This window comes from Amblyomma maculatum, chromosome 3, assembly GCF_055883805.1.
Source record: "Amblyomma maculatum isolate TAMU_Amacu chromosome 3, ASM5588380v1, whole genome shotgun sequence".
In the NCBI taxonomy this organism is placed as follows: domain Eukaryota; kingdom Metazoa; phylum Arthropoda; class Arachnida; order Ixodida; family Ixodidae; genus Amblyomma; species Amblyomma maculatum.
Genome location: NC_139346.1, coordinates 33,001,446 through 33,020,727, shown reverse-complemented (window position 1 = coordinate 33,020,727; position 19,282 = coordinate 33,001,446). Strand labels below are relative to the sequence as shown.

The 19,282-nt window shown below is 45.8% G+C and overlaps 1 protein-coding gene across 1 annotated transcript in view; it reads left to right on the top strand.

Moving 5' to 3' along the window:
• Positions 1-19,282, top strand: part of clu (clustered mitochondria protein homolog) — a 120,287-nt gene that overhangs the window by 44,790 nt on the left and 56,215 nt on the right. The window contains exons 6-16 of the mRNA XM_084597427.1: positions 575-644; positions 774-858; positions 1,760-1,838; positions 2,840-2,990; positions 8,853-9,081; positions 9,998-10,115; positions 11,162-11,359; positions 12,556-12,596; positions 12,722-12,776; positions 13,347-13,425; positions 16,882-16,987. Coding sequence (XP_084453553.1) covers positions 575-644; positions 774-858; positions 1,760-1,838; positions 2,840-2,990; positions 8,853-9,081; positions 9,998-10,115; positions 11,162-11,359; positions 12,556-12,596; positions 12,722-12,776; positions 13,347-13,425; positions 16,882-16,987 — 1,211 coding nt within the window. The remainder of the gene's footprint in view (positions 1-574; positions 645-773; positions 859-1,759; positions 1,839-2,839; positions 2,991-8,852; positions 9,082-9,997; positions 10,116-11,161; positions 11,360-12,555; positions 12,597-12,721; positions 12,777-13,346; positions 13,426-16,881; positions 16,988-19,282) is intronic.

The window sequence follows — 19,282 nt, the reverse complement described above, 5'->3', positions numbered from 1 at the left end:
CACAAAGAAATGGCGCAGGTGAGACCGGCGCGGCGGTGGTGGTGGCGTACTTGCAGCGTCGGAGGCACGGTGGAAGAGTGGGCGAAGCACACCAAGGGATGGAGTGGGGGCGAGGTCACATGATAAAAACCGGTATGCCCGCCGTGTTGCAGTGAAGCACGTCTTCTCCTCTGCAGGCGCGTGTTTCGGCGGTGCGCGAGGCGCACTGTGGACCGATTTTTGTGCAGAGAGTGCTCCGGCTGGGGCGCTTCGCCTATAAATCATCACCATTACTATGTGGCTTTGCCTCGCGGCTCCGTAGGGCCGTCGTTTCGCCGGGTTTGCGGTGAAACATGGATCAGGCATTGCCACATAGCAGTCCAAATTTTCGAATTAACCGGGCTGGCGCAGGCCGCCTGTTCGAATTATCCGACCAAATTTACATTGGAAAATACGGGACCGCAGAAAACCTTCGAATTATCCAGGATTTCGAAATAACCGAGTTCGAATTATCGAGGTTGTACTGTATTTCTTTCTCTCTTGATGGTCTTGTGCCGACGATGCACAAAACTCAGCCGTTTTCCTTCTCTTGCAGAGTTATCAGGCACTCAAAGTTTTGACCACCAGTGGTTGGAACCCCCCACCTGGGCCGAGGAAACTACATGGTGTGTCTCTTTACATTTCGTTGCTTTTGTGAATTTATTACTTTGGTGCGAGTCAGAAGCAAAGCCATGTGCACACTTTCTTGTGGAGTCACTTGGCACATGGGAGGTAATTCTTTTGTTGTTGTGCAGGAGACCTGATGTATTTGTACGTTGTGACACTAGAAGACAAGAGGTACCACATCACAGCGTCCACGAGAGGCTTCTACATCAATGAGTGAGTGAGCCTGCATTATTGTCACTATCACTTGCCTTTTTTACATTTGCTGCATCTGATTCCGAGGTGCAGCATGCCTGGAAGTGCCATTTTTTTTATTATTTTTATTTAAACATACTGCTAGCCTCGCATTTGAGGCCGTTGCAGGAAAGGGGCACAATATACATTGAAACAAAGTTCAAATAGGCGCGGACATAGGACATAGGTTAATGCAAGAGGCATTTGAACCCTGCAGTAATGAAATCGCTGAGAAGGGCTAAACTTTCCACCTTCCTAGGAATTTCCTTGTTGCAAAGGCAGGACTGTATAGATGAATGAATAATAACATGACCCTACAGAAATGAAACTTCGTTTGAGAAGGGCTTATGTTTGTGGGACGGGGGTGGGCGACTTGCTTGGTAAACTAGGCAAGGCGCCAAGATGCTTGTTTAGGCCCTTCAAGCCTGGTTTTGTTGATGGCTGAACGAGCAGATGTGTGTATGATACGAAATTTTGACTCTCACAAAAAAAAGTCTGTGGGCATTTTTTTGCCGCATAATGAGCTCCCTCACAAACTGGTGTGAATTTTTCTTGTTGACCACATTTTGTGATTGTGCTAACCCACATCACAAGTAGGTTCATTACATAAGTAAACATTTTTTTTTACATTACGTAAGTAAATATGGCATTCACAGTCATCATCAGCAACTCATAAGCAAAGAGGACTGTGCCCATAAATGCACCTATTGGAGATGTAGAAGTGTTTAAAATCTTGACAAGGTGTGTTGTTAATTTCAGCTACCTATGGTTCTTTAGCCAAGGCCTCAGTGCGAGGGAGTGTTTGCATTTCTTGTGAGCAAATTAAATTTGGGCATTGTGCCCTGCGTGATTGTAAGTACTGCTGTTGCCTTTCCTCCTTCAGGTCGACAGAAGAAGAGTTCAACCCAAGGCCTTGCTCCCCGAAGCATGTGTACCACTCCCTCGTTGACCTGCTCAGCCAGGTAGGGAGCTACCTTATCTATCGTATAGCTACATTTACTCCAACCAGTGATAAAGAAGAGTGGGGCCTGCTGATCTCTACTTTAATAGTGTGTGCTCTTTTGTCATGGTAGTCACTGTAATAAGCCGATTCCTCTATTACACGTCCTTTTCCTTGAGTCTTTTTTACTGGGACAGAGAAACGCAGCACGACATGATTCTTTGCTGCACGTAAGTTGCAACGTTGCTTAAGACAACACCCCCCCCCCCCCCCCCCCCCCTCACCTAATAAAAAGGGCAACTTCGAAAAATACACTGCCATTACTGCTGGATCTTCAAAGATCTCCAGCCCTGCCCCACTTAGTGAAGCCAGATTATTTCCTTTGTGCAAGGGATGGGGAAGCTGTGTTGTAGCAAGAGGGCTTCCACAATATTTCAAAAAGAATTTCTTCCCCTTCTCACTATGCCAATTTCCTTTGCGAGCTTTGAGGTTGCCCCTTTGTGTGATGATGACTCCACCGTTTGCTGAACTGGTTATTGGCTTTCAACTCTGAGGACAGTTCTTGCATCGCACCATTTTAAAAATACTGTAGAATCTTGCTCACGGGCTCACGAAAAGAATTCACATCTGAAACCTTATATCAGAATAAATAAAATCTCCTATACAGAAGCTTTGAAAACGTACGCACACAGACCTGTATAACTGGCGAGATTTATTTATGGGTGTGCAGCCACAGCAACTTGCGATTACGACATCAGTGTTGTGTGTCACTAGAAACTGGTCACAGTGTGTGCAGCGCAACTGGACGTCAACGAGCTGCATGTAGTGGTTGAGGTGGTAGTCGTGGCTTGCGCATTCGTATGATGCACAGCAGCACGGGAGAGTGTTCAGAACATCAGAAATTTTGAAAACTGGTATGCAGTGAGACACGAGCTCAGGTGAGAGGGGTGGTGACATGCAATGCAAGGCAATTGATGTGGAGAAGGTGCAAGAATGGGCCCTCGACCTGTTCTGTCCTTGCAGATGAGCAGCTCGTTCAAGAGGAACTTTTCACTCATCCAGAAGAAGCGGACCCAGCGGCACCCTTTTGAGCGGGTGGCTACCCCGTATCAGGTCTACTCGTGGCTGGCTCCGCCGTCCGAGCACAACATTGACGCCATTCGTGCAGAGGATGGTGAGACCCCATTTTGCGCTTCCTCTTGAGGCTCCGGAATTGTGATGCACGGATTTGGGCCACGACTGAACCAGGTGTAGCATAGGCTTATAATGTGATGGGTGCAGGAGCATAGGACATCTCTCTAGCCCCTTTATAGAAAGTTGTATGATGGCACGATCTGCCATGAGTCGCTGGTTATGTTATGCTACAACTCTAATGTCTCTAATATCGGCTAAGCTGGTTTTATGCAGCGGCAGGAAGAGTCCATTGAGGCATTTTCTCAGCGTTGTTTTGCTGTCATGCTCAATGGGGCTGATGGTTTTGAGGCAGAGATAGTGGACTCCCAAATTGTTGCTCAAATGAGGAGTTGTGTTTGAATCTGCGTGGTATCTAGCCCAGAATCGAGTCACAACTTTCACCATTCATCAGTGGGGAGTCTAACTGTAAACCAAGGCATGCATCGATGTCAACGGCAAGGGTGTCTGGTGTAGAAAATTGCAGTGATGCTTGGTGAAAACAAAATTTATGTGCCATGCATTTCTTCTTCATAGCTTTGATTTGTGATAAAGATTTGTTCTTAGGCTCAGTTAAGGGCAACATTAAAGTTATTAGTAAACGTTTAATTTCCAACCTAGTTTCTATTGTTTCCACTCACTTTGCAGGCAGAGAAATGTGTAAAAGCTCGTTAATTCGACTCCCGTTAATTTAGAAAATCGGATAATTCGACCTTCGCACTTGGTCCCCAGAATTATGTATAGGAGTCTATGGGACGAAACTCTCGTTAATTCGGACGGATTTGACCGCACAACGGATAATTCGGACAACTTCGGGCAGCTACCGAGGCTCGAAAACGAAAATAAGACGAACGCGGCGCAATAGCGATACCCAAAAACAGCATCACCATGGACATCAATTAATCAACTTGGCTCGACTTGTGGCTGGATGGGCGCTTTTTCTTGTTTTTTCACGAGTCTACATTACTGGCGGTGCCATTTTGTCGTTTTGCTGCTGTCTGTGCGCTACGCTGTTGTATTGAAGTCTGCTCGCTTTAGTGCGGCTTATTGCTTCTCTTTTGTGCGCTGGTATCACCGCACTCTCCCCCGATGGCAACACCGGCGAAACGGCCGAAGAGCTACGAGGCCAAGGACTTGGCTACCAAAGTGGAAATTTTGCGGGCCCTTAAGAACGGGCTCTCCCGACAAGAAGCAGTGAAAAAATATGACGTTAAAAGGAGTACTTTAAGCACATATGTAAAAAATGAAGAACAGATTCTTCAGGCGTTCAAAAGCGAGAAGTTCCAAGAGTCAAGAAAGCGTCTGCGAACAGCAGCTCATCCAAAGTTGGAAGAAGCCTAGCTTCGGTGGGCGGTCAACTCGCGTGATGCAAACCTCCCATTGAGTGGACCCCTCATCATGGCGCAGGCAGAAAGGTTTGCACTGATGATGCATATCGATGGATTCAAAGCATCAGAAGGGTGGTGTGCGCGCTTTAGAGACAGACATGGTCTCGTTTTATAGACTGTGTGCGGCGAAAGAGGTGCCGTCAACGAAGATGTTGCCAACAACTGGAAGAATGCTCAGCTGCTGGAACATATCGCAGCATATGATCCAAATGACATTTTTAATGCTGATGAAACAGCACTTTTCTTTAAGGCATTGCCTGACAAGACTGTGACAATGAAAGGAGATCCCTGCATCGGAGGAAAAAGGAGTAAAGAACGAGTCACCGTTCTTTTAGCCGCGAACATGACAGGGACAGAGCGCTTGCCGCTTGTTGTCATTGGAAAGGCACAAAAGCCACGGTGCTTTAAGAACGTGCCTGCTCTTCCGGTGGAGTACCGGGCTAATAAAAGGCCTGGATGACATTGGAAATTTTTCGCGGCTGGATACAAAAGTTAGACCGACAGTTTTCCACGAAGAACCACAAGGTGCTAATTGTCCTTGACAACTGTAGTGCACATAACAGTGCCACCGGACTGAACAACATTGAAGTTGTTTTTTTGCCGCCCAACACTACATCAGCCTTCCAACCGATGGACCAAAGTATAATTTAGTATGTGAAGACTAAATACCGCAGGCGCGTGCTGGAACGCATGCTACTGTGCAATGAAGTCTGTAAGCAGTACGACGTGGATCTTCTGAGCGCGGTCAACATTCTTGCCTACGTTTGGAAGAACACGCCTGCGCACGTCATCGCTAACTGTTTTCGACACAGTGGCTTCGTTTTGCCTGAGCCCTGCAATGACATAGTGGCAGAAGTGTCTCTAGACGACAATGCAGATGTCTGCCCGGATTTCAGAGGTGTGCTGCTGGATGCAGTGACACTCGCCGATTACATCAGCATTGATGACGGCGTTGCTACAGCCGGCTCTCTAACTGAGGAAGAAATTGTCCGGGACGTACTGCACGGCGAAGATTCGGAGGAGGAAGAGGGGCTACGAGAGGAGCAGCCTCGGCCCCTTCGCACTATGAAGGAAGCAGCAGAGGCCCTCGTTGTGTTAGAGGAATTTTGTTGGGGCACTGCAGATGGCATGTGCACTGCTGAGCACCTGGAAGGACTGAGGAAAATAGTATCCGCACGGGTTTCTGCGGGAAAGCAGACAAGCATCCGTGATTACTTTAAGTAATAAAGGTATGTTGAGATAAAATCGTGCATGCTTTTGTTTTTTGTTCTCTCGATAATTCGGACATTCGGTTAATTCAGACATATCTTACGGTCCCTAGAAGTCCGCTTTTGCTATCTACATACTTCTGTACAGTGAAATCTCGTCGACATTACATAATTTCTTTTTCTTTCCTACCTGATGCCCGATAGAGATAATACAGTTTCGTGCAGCTAATATGATCATATTGGAATGTGGGCTTGGATAATACAGTCGAACCCGGATATATCGAACTCGAAGGGGATCGCGAAGTAGTTCAATATATCGATAATTCGATATAAGGAAATCGGCTTGGGACGGCACTTACGATGCAAAAAAACGATACTGTATTTGTCGTGTAATCAACTCACTCGCATAATGAACCCACCCTCCACTTTTGCACTCGACAATTTGGAAAAAAAAAAGCGTTAAGGCCAGCTCGCTCACATGCAAGCGATTAAGCGATCTCAGCGACGAGCGCCAGCGACAGAGCAAAAAATTTTCAACTTGTTGGAACTGAGTCCCTCTGCCGTTTGAGCCACCCCACCGCGGCAGCTCAAAACAAGGGTTTGTGTGTTGCCGCGGCAGAAATCGCCAGCGTTTTTGCTTGCATGTCGCACTCCGTTTAGGTCGTCTCATCCACAGTTCATTTCTTGGCAGCGTGCCAAGATGCTGCGCAGCGATAACGTCGCAGGGTGTTTTTATCTTTTGATAGCTCCCGCAGCGGCGGGTAACGAACTTGGTAGAGTGCCCGTAATGGCTTGATTGCACAAGCCTGGTTCAATTTATCACGCCGCGCTTGGGGCGTGCATAGTCCACTGCCACAAAATCATTGGAAAGCGTGATACAGCAGCTGCAAATGCTGTTTGAAGCGAAAAATGCTAGAAGCCGGTGTCATGATCGCAGCTGACCGCGTGCTTTCGTTGATTCATACATGCAAAGATAAACGACTCCCGCAAAAAAAAAAAAAGAAAAAAAAAAGCCACTTCGTAACGTTATATCTTACGCTACACCGCGCTTACAGCACAGTGATAAGAACAAATGACTCTCGGAAAAAAAATAAGATCTGCTGCTTCTTAACTTCCGCAGGCGCCATAGCCACGTCAGACAGAGGGTTCGCAACACACGCTGGAGAAAGCGTCCAACATTCTGTCTGAAAACGGGCTGAGCTGGCTTGGCGCATGCGTAGCGCGTGCTACTGGGAACGAAGGCCGGGAAAGAGGAAGGAGAGAGATAGCTCGGAAAAAGAATGGGCACACCCTTGCGCTTCGCTCTATCGCGTTTTTCCCCTCTCGTTCCCACCAGTTCTCTCGGGTTCATTCACGCACATGGCTTGCAAACGTCACGTGCTGACGCACGGGAAACGATAACCGCAGATGCGCGCGCCTTTGCGGAATGGGCGCTGTGCTGCCCTACCCAAACTGTCCCCTCTCATTCATTCGGCGCGTGGCTTGAAAACGTCACGCGGCAAATGGCCGACAGTGATGCGATCGTCATTGGGGAAAGCACACTTTCTAGTGCGTGGTACGGAGTTCGATATATCGAACGACCGGTGAAATTGTGTTCGATATATGACGCGGCTTTCCTATACTTTTACATGGGATTTTCAAGGGGATATTCCATGAGTTCGATATATCCGGGTTCGACTGTACAGTCGCAAAAATGTATGAAAATCTCAAATGGATTCTAGTTTATAGAACTGCAGTAATGATAGCACTGTTGGCCAATATGTGGTATGAACTTTGATAGATACGTGCTTGCTCACAAATAAGTCCCTCGCCCGCCCATACATGCAGACAATTTTGTCATTGAGTATTTACTTTTTTTATTTTTGTTAAGTATCCCTCAATCTCCTCGCACCCCTAGCACTGACCTTGGCACCGTGCTAAAGGGCTGCACACCTATAACATCGCATCACATCTCATGGTGGGTATCTATAGTGAGGGTGGCCCTCTTCGCTTTGTTGCTGGCATGATGAAACAGTGACTTGTTTCTACGAGTTTCAGGAACGCTTGCATCAGAACAAGGAGAAATGAGTCCAGCCCTGTGACAGGTTGTTTTAAAGTAGTACTATAATGAGTGTGTGTTCTGTGCTAAATAGTGTGTTTCATTCGCAGCTGTTTGGAGCCTGTTTTGGGTAACTTAATTTTTGATGTATTGAAATCTCGATATGATTCTCACAGGAATCTAAAATTAAAACACATTAGCTTAAAATTATATTACCCAAAACAGGCCCCTAAAAGTTGTGAACGAAAAATACTTAGCTTTTGTCTCTCATGGTCTAGATTCTCGAAGCAAGGTTTTTCAAGTTTCAAGACTAGTACAAGAAAGTCCCAGTTTCATTGCCGGGCTAGGGACAGTTGGACAGTGGACAAAACCCGCCAAGCTTCGTCTAAAACAAAACTTGGCCAATTGCCAACTTTGCAGAGAGGGTCAACCCCGCAGCAGTTTTTGTCAAAAGATAAATACATGGACATGTTATGACCGTGCCAGCATCTTGGCATACTGCCAAGGTTAGCGTTCAGCTCTGGACTGCAACAGCGAGAGTGCGAAACTCATAAGGAAGCCTTCTACGAAAATTAAAAAAAAAAAAAATCCCAGTGTCAAAAGTGTTAGGAGGTTCATTATGTCAGCAAATAGTACTGAAGCATCAATCGCAAGGGTGTTACTGGTGTTAACCGCCTCCCCCTCAAAGCTTTTTCGCTGCCTCTCAAGGGGAGGGGTTAGAAATCGTGAGTTTTTCATGTATTGTTGCGATTGTATTATCCATACCCACGTGAAAATATAAAAACACATATGATCATTATTAGCTGTATGAAAATTTAGGCAAATGTTTCAATTTTCAATGCCTGTGAGTATTAGTAGAATACCACTCATCAAAGTTCTTGAGCTAAGAACTTTGCCTGGAAGTTAGCCTCTTGTTTAGGTAAAAAGAAAAGCTGCAACAATACACTGCTTTCCGTCACGGCACTACATTGTGTGGCAGTTAGTGTGGACTTAAGTTGTGTGTGCCTAAAACGTTGAGGCTTGAGTCTTCAGCAGTAGTTTAGCATTCTTATTGCAAGTTAGCAGCACTCTCTTCTTTGCAAGGCTGCCCCACTTGGGCTGATAAGCCAGCTGCAGTCATTCCGACAGTCAAGCCACAGCAAATCCTCGGTGTTGTGACGCAGCGCATTCTTGTTATGCCACTACCCCCTGCACTTTCTGGGTATAATCTATAGCGTCTCCCCTTGCTGCAGCATTCTCCTTCAAGCTGGGCTACGAGGAGCATATCCCAGGGCAGACGCGTGACTGGAACGATGAGCTGCAGACGACCCGCGAGCTGCCCCGCAAGACCCTGCCGGAGCGGCTGCTGCGTGAGCGTGCCGTCTTCAAGGTGCACAGCGACTTTGTGGCCGCTGCCACACGGGGCGCCGTCGCTGTGGTCGACGGGAACGTCATGGCCATCAACCCTGGCGAGGAGACCAAGTGAGCCACTTTCCCCCGTCAGAAATTAGTTGCACTTCTGGAGAGAACTTCAGAGTTGACCAGCTGGTCTCAGTCTCATTGCCCACGTGCAGTGGCAGACTTGCCTCCATACACTCGTAGTAAATAATTCGGTGGAGCTGTTCTCGAAATAGGTTCTGCAAAACCTTTTTGTTCATTAAATTGCCTTCTGGTTTCTCTGAGCATTTAAATTTCCACGTGTGCATCAACTTCCACTTTCTTTCTACTGACTTTATACATTGGGACTAATAATCTCTTTAGTAATCTCATTAATATTCTTCTAGCTCATTTTGAAATCTGCTAGGGTTGCCTGAGGCTGAACTGGTGTAGAGCATATGAGTTAGTGGAAGGAAGAGAAACGAGTAATCGTGCTGCACCAGCTCTGTCCATGGAGGGACTCTTTGTGCTGTAAAGGTTAAGTTGACCGAACAAGGTTTCAGAGCAGGGCTGAAGGGTCTTTCATTTTGGCTATCTTGGCCATTTTGACTGAACCTGTAGTAGTGATCAGGTTACTGTGAAGCTCCTCCCTGATTAGTTTTGTCTATATCATTAACAGTGCTATCTCCAAAATGCTATCTAGCCGTGCCTGATAAAGCATTATTAAGTATGCTGTGAAGCAAAAGCAGGTCACAGTACAAGCCGTTGGAGTCGGCGACTGTAGCAAAGTAGAGGCTGAAGCCTTGCCACTTTAAATTAGTAGACTCCGCACCAATGGAAGCACCGTTATTTTCCTCTCTGCCCTTGCCTCCTCCCGCTTGAGAGGAATGCAAAGCTTTGCATAATATGTAGGGTCAGGAAGTAAATACCATCCAGGGATTATTGTTTTGCAGGAAGGGCAGGCAGAGTGAGGCGTGTGGATATTTGCAACTGGCTATAGAAAGGGGTGTCTTTGCTGCAGGATGCAGATGTTCATCTGGAACAACATCTTCTTCAGCCTGGGCTTTGACGTTCGGGACCACTACAAGGAACTGGGAGGGGATGCAGCAGCCTTTGCAGCGCCCTGCAATGACCTGCAGGTATGCCGAGGGTGCTTCTCCTATTTTACTGTGGAAAGACTAGTGATTAATAAGCACTTGAAGCAGTTCAAGGCTAGAAAATGTGTCTGACTTTTCATTCCTTTTTTGGCAGTTTGGGAATTCTGAGGGTTGTTTGAGGGTTTACAGGTCTTTTGTGTGACTTTCTTTCCTTTTTTTTTTTTTTTAAGAGTTGCTAATGCTTAATTTGCAACCTTTTAATTTTGCATGCTTATGCTTATCACAAAGTTGGGCAGAGGTAGTTAGAAACTTTTTTTTTAAGTCATGCTTCATTGTTTGAATTCTTCATGAAATGCAGTAAAACCTCCATAATTTGACCTCAGTTATATCGAAATCTCAGGTAATTTGAAAAACTTTTAAAGTCTTATTTTCTCAATGTATATTTGATTGGGTAATTTGGAGTGGCGGCCTTCATCAGCCCGGTTAATTTCAGATTTTGGGTGCTGTGTGGGAATGCCCATTCCCAATTTTGCTCTAAACCAATGAAACGACGCCCCTTCATGCCACAAAGCAGCGCTACGAAGTAAGACCGATGCTTGGCATGGCTGTATTGCCGATGCCCACAGGAAACTGCAGAACAAAGGCAGCAGCGGAACGGAGCACGGGTATGCGTTGCGAGTTTGCGCAATCAATTCGTTGCCTGGGTCCAATTTGTTTTATTTGTTTGGTTAATTTTAACATTTCTTGTGGCCACTGTAACTCTGAATTAGCAAGGTGCCCCCTCCCCCCCCCCCCCCCCTCTTTTTTTTTTTTTTTTTTGAAAAACCAAGTGATGAAGCTGAAAAGGCTGATGTGCAGCCCGGCTCAGTGTTCCTCTGTGTTGTGATAGTTGGTCCATGTGCTTATTGGGTATTACTAATAGCTTTACTTGGTTTTCAAGTGTGTAGCAAATTGCACTATTCCTCAGCCTTTCTGCCAAGTGAGTTTTCTCCCCTCTTTTGCATTGGGGGGTAGTGTACTGCATTCCCGCACTGTCATCCATTCGTGTAGGAATAAAGAGATCTGTGACACTGCGTGCTTGATTGCAGGGGGTGCGGGCGTACGCAGCAGTGGACGTGGACGGTCTGTGCACGCTGGGCACTGTGGTGGTGGACTACCGGGGCTACCGGGTCACTGCGCAGTCCATCATCCCGGGCATCCTGGAGCGTGAGCAGGACCAGTCGGTGGTCTATGGCTCGGTTGACTTTGGCAAGACCGTGGTCACCCACTCGGACTACCTGGAGCTGGTACGCTGTGTTGGCTAAGGTGTTGATGTAGACATCCATCCACAGAGTGAAAAAGAATATGATGGTCAGCAGTTGTAGGATAGATACAGATGCAGTGTTGCTCCCATTTCCTGATGTTTCTGCTAGTTTTGGTGGACAATCAATGCAGCCAAATATGGGCCCATTGACGGGATTTGCGGAGCTGTTGTAATTGGTCCTGCGGGCAGTGGAGCACTACCAGCATAAGGCCACAGCTGTAGCTCATGATATCAGTTAGAACATGGTAAGACAACTGCTTTGCCTTCAGTAGAACACGGGAGCAGAAACATGATAACTTAAATAATAGTAATAATAATTGGTTCACAGGAAGGGAAAGGTACCGAATCTGTCACTTGTGGCTGTGGACGCCTAAACCACACCCTTAAGGGAAGGGGGGGGGGGGGGGGGGATGTAATTGAGGGTTCCAGAGTAATTTCGACCACCTGAGGATCTTTAACATGCACTGACATCGCACAGCACACGGACAACTCTGTTTCGCCTCCATCAAAACGCAGCTGCTGGCAGTGGGGATTGAACCTGAGTACCGTGGCACAGTAGTCGGGCATCTAAACCACTCCACTACCGCGATGGAGCAACGTAAATAAGTGCCATTTGCTGCATTTAGGTGGTTTTATGTGGTGTCCTGTGAAAGAGAGCATTATTGCGAGCGTTCTCTGGACCACGCAGGCATTTGTGTAGCTCATGTGTACATGACAGTAATTGCTGAAAGGCAGACATTTACTGCAACTTGGGTAGTTGTACTTCCAACCATTACTCCCACCTGAGGTAGGGCAGTTGTTTGCCACAACTAGAGGCACTTCAGTTAAGTACCAATGATATAAACCTTATGCATCATGAAAAATGTTTGTGTGATCCGAAACTAATGAAATGTACATCTGGGAATGTAGGAAAAATGCATGTACACAGAACTGTCTCATAGGTATTATACTGCGAGATAAAATGGAAGCCATGTTGCTGTTACAGGGTAGTGCCGAACATTTCCTCATCCACATGCTGTCATGTCTGGTGGCACTACAAGTTACTGCTAAGTTTAGGGATTGTTGTCAGTTCTTGAGAGTGTCTACCCCCTCTGATTCTGATATCTTTCTCCTTTTAGAGTTTGTGTGCCTTTTTTTTTTTTTTTCTCACATTCTTGCTTGTTTTTTCTCTTGTTCCAGCTGAAGAAAGCTGCAAGTGCCCTCAAGATACTGCCTCACAGGTGAGCACTGTTTGGAACTTGGCTGCCGTGTTCTCGTTTCTCTCTCCTCTCTTGTGCATTGCCAGCCTGACTTCTAAAATATGTGTGGTCACTCAATGCCTTGTCTCCCTTGCATGCATCTGCAGTGTGATCAACGAGAAGGGCGAAGAAGTGGAGCTCTGTTCGTCTGTTGAGTGCAAGGTGAGCTGTGCATGTTAGCTACTCTTCAGAAGTAGCTTTTTTTGGTGCGCCTGTATAATATTTGCTTTGCTGCCAGTCCTTGAGACCAGTTCTGATGTATGTAGACTGTCCCCTTTGATCCTTGGCAGCAGGGGCAGCATTTAAGGGTGGGCAGAGGGGCTTATTATTTCTCACCTCCATCACAAGATGGAAATTTTGCCTTGGAAAATTGTGCTGAATCCAATTTCTTCAACAACAATAACAAAAACTAACCCTTAGCAGCTCTTCTTTTTTCTTTTTTTTTTTTCCCCACTGGGAGTAATTTTTGGGATTGGAAGTCCGGTTACTGTCCACGTTCACTTGGTGCTGTGTTGTTACAAGGGATAGACCATGGTACCAGAGAGTGAACAAGGTGAAGGTTTGGTGTGCGTGTCTTGTTTTTAAAGCCTGTAAGATTTAAATCGAGGCGCAAGGAACAAGTTTCTGAGCCTTGCTGGCACAGCTGTCTCGCACCATTTGTGAAAATGAAACATACTATTCATACAGGCAGAGGTTTGGAGTAATGTGGCGCCCGTTGGTCTCCCTTTGCAGGGCATCACAGGCAATGACAACAGGCATTACATCTTGGACCTGCTGCGGACATTCCCTCCTGATGTCAACTACCTCATTTGTGAGTGGTCCCCACTGTTCGTTCTATAAGTGCTGCTATTGTCCATACATGGAGGCACACCGAAACAGCAAGCTCAATAGCTGCATTCTGTGAAACTGAGGTTTTCCTGTCATTGCTAGTGCATTGTCATTATTGTGGAAGGAAGAGAAGGTTTGCCGCTTTTATCGGAAGTCCGGATGGGCTGGGGCATGGGCTGCTGTCAAGTGTTCTTAATTCCCAAGCAACCACCGACATCCATCGGACGGCCAATGGCCATCCGTTTCGGATGTTCCGGATGGCCGATGGACGTCCGCGAACAGCCAGTGGACGTCCGTCGGCCGTCCGATGGGCGTCCAAATGGACATGTTTGTCTGGCCAATGTACGTCCATTTCGGACGTCCGTTCCCGGATCTTTCTCGCATATATGCTGCATGCATGCTTTTTTCGCTCCCACGAGGCAATAAAATAGAAAAGCAGCTTAAAGTACAACAGGCATATTTTATTGTAAAATGTCTAATTCCTCAATATGACGTAAAACTTGAAGCGCACATCCATCTTCCGTGATGAAGTGGAAGCAACCAGCTTTCTGCAAAAAGAGAAAAAAAAAACAGGTTAGTAAATAGTCTGTAGCTCATGCACTGCATAATCCTTGACTTGAGGTTTTCTGGAGGATAATAAGAAAATTGAGTATTTCTCATGTTGTACCTGCCCTACAGCACTTGTTACAAGCAGTCAAATATCAGCGAGGTTCTGCCCTCCTTTCCCTTAGTCACGCCAGTTATATCGCACCTGCTATCTTTCGAATATCACAGATTCATCTGCAATGCTTCAAGGATAAAGCTAAATAAGCTAAACAGTTCATAAGGCAGTATCATGCAGGCCATACCTAAATTAAAATAAGCTGATAACGCGTTTTAATAATTTCAAGCACAGAAAAGGCCACTTGCTATCTGAAATGATTTTTTTTTGTAGTGGTGCACAACTTTCAAGCTCGCGAGCTTGGGCGATTATCGCTTATCGCATTGTACAGGAGCAGTTATGCATTTTATCACTGTAATGCACTGCAGCGCAGACTGTGCCCTCGCAACCTGCAACTTGCATCGAAAAATGCAGAGCATGCCACTTGCGAAGGCAAGCATATTAAAGAAAAAAAAATCTTTGAAGACCGACTGTTTACCCAGAGCCTTGGTTGACGAAAACAAGGAGGTTGGTTATAAGCCTCGCAAGATTGCAAGAGTGGAACGCGATAGCACCTCCAGCAATTTCCTAGTTTGCGTAGAGGAGAGGAAGAGCCAACTCAATCGACATACACGGACGCCACCGCGCCGATTACTCCTGGTTTTCGGTGTAACTAGCTCTTTAATGCTATCGCGTTGAAATGTGTCAGTAGGTTCACTGCGCTGTTACATATTCATACAATTTTCGCTGCGCAGATTTTCACGAAGCTCGATCGCAGTAGTCACTTTCAAACGCGGTCGCTTTCGCCGGAGTCGTCCGTCCTGACTGTTGCTCCAAGGGGGTAATCCTTTCACACTAGGAACTGGCACACCTGCGCAATCGTTGTCCTTGCAGCGCACAAAGATGGATGAAGGCATTCGAGCATAGTTGCGTGCACCCGCACAGAACCAAAAAAAGACTGCTGCCGCGAGCCGCGGCGGCAGGACGACAGCCGGCAATGGCGGCACAGAAGCGTGTGGCACGAAACTACGGCAGAAACATTCATGCGCAGAAATGAATTGGCCGTAATAAGTTAACACTATATTTTTACTGAATATTGTTAATTTCTTTAAATAGGAACCCTTTTTTGTAAGGATATTCAAGCGAAACCTACCATCCCCCCTCCTCCCCTCCAACACACACACAATGCGATGGAATACGCAACCTCCAACCACACAACATGGCCGGCGGGGACTGGCGGGGATTTCAAACAGCAAAAAAAATATATATATATATTTTTGTAAAGACCCACAGTGCAAGGTAATCCGGCGCTTTCGTTCGCCAAGACGTGGTCGTGGACCATCGTGGATGGCGAAGCCGCGCAGGTGGTACATGTAGTACATACGTTCAGGCTCAACTAGAGTAACAATTGAAGATCAAGACCGCCGCTACCAACGGATACAACGAATTGCGGCATGAAAGCTGAGAAATTAATGACAATCGCCCCATACTGTGTATGTGCCAGAGTTTTTTAGGCCAACCAGCTAATCATTTGGTATATAATACAATTCGCTATCTCAGGGGCCGAATGGAAGTTGCAAACCTAATTGGATTTCCTATTGGAATTTTGAGTACCATTTGGAAAATCCGAATGGAATTTTACACGCAATTAAAACTATTTGGAATACCCAATTGGTATTTGCAGAACCATTTGGTTAATCCAACTGGACTAATCCATTGGAAAGGTGGTGTCCAATATTGGGTCCAGATATGACCATTTGCAGGTCCCAATTGGCCCCAATGTTTTTTTTGTTTTTTTTTTTACTAGGCAGGACACATCTCGAGCATTGAAGACAAGTGTGAATGTTTAAACAGAATTTTGTCAGCGAGGAAATATATGTCCTGGAAACATACTCGTCCGTACGCACATCGGACGTACACCTCGTCTCTCATGCGGATATACAAAAACGGACGTAGTCCGTACGTACATCGGACATACACCTCGTCTCTCATGCGGATATACAAAAACGGACGTAGTCTGTACCTCCGACGGACGTACGAATACGGATGTCCGAAACCGGAGGTTGTACGTATGTCCGACGGACGTACAATTTCGGCAAAGGACGTTTGGCTCTAGCTCGGACGTACAGTGGACGTCGGTGGTTGCTTGGGTTGCTGATTGAATGATTGGCTTGCTGCTGTGTGGATGCAACTCCCAAGCTATCTTTTGAGGCAGGTCAGGCTCCGAGTGGAGCTGGTTTATTGGATTCATCTCGTTTCTTATCCGGGCAAGCATTCTAGACCTGCAATATTAAAAATTTTTTTGATAAGCGTGAAGTTTTTGAAGATTGCTGCTGTGAAAGGAACGTGATAGCAGTGTCATTTCCATGACATTTTTTGAATCGAGGTTCTTTTGTGATGCGCTTGGGACAGTGCAGTGCTCATATGTTATACGTTTGGAATAAGTGTTTTTCAGTATGCTTTCTCGAGATGGCTGTCAGATCATAGCTCGCGTAACATGCTTGTCCACTAGGTTGAGTTAAACTGAACTTAGCACCGAAAAGATTTCAGAGATGCTCTCACTTCAGAATTTTATGAAAGTGAAAGCAATGCTGTCTTGGTTTAAAAGTGGTTGCACAGAGTGATGCAGTTTGAAAACTTGCTAACTTTAAACTTTAAAAGGCCTTTTTTCATCTCGACTGGAAAGTAATGATGGATAATATGAAGCGCAGATATTCAGTGATGCTGTTTTCTAAGTGTGAGTTTTGGCGGCGTCTTCTCAAGGTATGACTTGCGAAAATCGTCTTTTATGCCCTGCAGTGGATGGTGTGGAGCTGTGCAAGGAGTCCCGTGCGGCCGGTTTTCCGCGGGAACACAAGCACAAGCTCTGCTGCCTCCGCCAGGAACTGATCGACGCCTTTGTCGAGTGAGTGGGTTTGCAAGGATGATGTTAATGAGGTCTTGTGTACTGTTCCAATGTTCTGTTTTCCTTCGGAACTACTGCTCAACATCACTGGCAATTTGTTGGTCTGGGGGATTATATTACTAGCAGTCACCGGTGTAGTTTATTCAGAGTTGCTGATAAGTAAAAAAAAATTTAAGATAAGCTCACCCTTATTTTGTTCTGAAAAAGATTTTGTTTATTTTATAGCCTTTCGTACACACTTAATCCACTGAATTAAAAATTCTTTGCACAGAGTAGAGCCTCGTTATAGTAAACTTTGATATTGCAAAGTGAAACTAAGTCCCTGTTCATCTTCCTTAGACAACTGTGCATTTTTTTCGCTTTATAGTAAAGACATTTTTGATAAAAATCGGTTATAGTAAAGTGCGTCATGCGCTACTTTAAATCGCAACGCAATCTTTTTAAGGGGGGACTCTTTTTTTTTTTTTTATGGCTTTACCTTTGGATTTAGCAGCACTCAGGAGAAGCCAACTTTACATAGGCTTTGGAGCCATGAGGGAAAGCATGCAGCGCGTAGGAAAAGAAAAAAGTAAAGCCATCTGCAAGCACGGAAAGAAAGTGGCACGGTCAGTTCCGAAAGTAACAGAGACAATGTGCAGTAAAAAATGGGGAAAGGAAGAACTGCCAAACATCAACAGCACTATGCAGCACGAAGCACGGTACAGCGGTGGCCAGAACTGGAGGCATGGCATGTGCATGTTTTTTACTTCCATGCGCATTTCTCAGCTATTACCTTTTAAAAGACAAAAGCAGTGCAAGATATAGAGTCTTTTATTTTCACATGAAATCAAACTCTGTTGTGCTCGTAGCCACATTGCCCTTATGCTGATGGTATGAAGAGATAAGAGAAAGATGGAAGGTAATTTAAGGTGTTTTATTTATTTATTTTTTTTAATTGTGCTCGTAGAGCCTAAATTCGCAGTTCCAATCTCGTTATTAACCGGCGCTATTAGCATCAGACTTCGCGCTAGAGGAGGCGCTATCTAGTGGTGGCGTCGGCTGACCGTTTTGATATTTCCGGTTTCACCACGCTGACCCCGCGATCCTCGCGACCACGATGCTCGCAGCACACATGCGACCTGAAGGAGGTCGATCGCACCTTGCATGATGTAAGGATGGAAAAACAATGACTCAGCACATTGCACGGGTCTCTCACTGGCCTCTCCAGCCATGCTGGCTCCGTTCTACAGCCGAATTGCCGACACTTGACCAGCATTACCACGAAGCGCTTCAGTCGCGCCTTCGAGAAATGCGGAATACCGAACGCGTTTAGAGGTAGTAGGAAGATATCTTTAGGAAGTGACTCTCAGCAAACAGGTAAGACTGCTACGATCTCGAAAACCCAGAACCTGAGAACACTTACGAAGCGCACACTCAGAGGTGTGAGCGCAGTGCTTTCTAGCTGGGAGCTTGTGCGCTGCCGTCCAACGTCCGAGCTGGAAGCAGCCTACTAGTTTTAGAAACGTACTGCGGACCATGTGGCTTTCGCGATGGCCGGGGTGAATGCGAGCTGCTCTCGAAAACGCGGAGTGCATTTGCCTCAAGAGGCAACTGTGAAATATAATGCATATAAATACTTTTACTCGTATTTACTCGTGGATGAGAACTTTTTTCTTTTCTGTTTTCGCTATTCTGAAATTATTCCTCGTGTTATGTGGGTTCATTTTATACATGGGGTTTTACGGTAATTACCAGACAGCATCTTCAGGACCATGTCATCACCAAAAACTGATAGAGTAAAGATCCTTATATAGAAAATTTTTTTTGCCAGTCCCAGTATTCTACTGTATGCACATCGAAATACACACTGATAGTGGCAGGCAAATTTCATTGAGTAAGATAACATTTTCTCTCTTTTTTTTTTTTTTATGTGATAGTTTAAGTCCGCAGGAACTCTGCATTTTCATGGAACTTTGTGTGCCATTCTGGGTTCTTTTATTTCATGAAGCTTTTTTTTTTTTGGCGCTATTAATATGTAGGGGTGGAACTTGTTTATTTTTTTTTCGCATGGGACGTCCATGCTTTAGTGCATTGGTCTATAGTTGGAAGTCTGCTGCTTTCCTATTGGGCTCCATTGCCACATGCAGTGCACAACACTCACATCTGTCACAACACCCTCCCCCTCTCCACACACAGATTCATTTCCATGTCAGCCGGCATATTTGCTCTCCTTATCTCCAATGCACTAAAAAACATTTTTTGTGTGGCACTTTGGAAGGTCAGAGTTTGCAGCACCTGCCAAACGTAAGGTCAGGA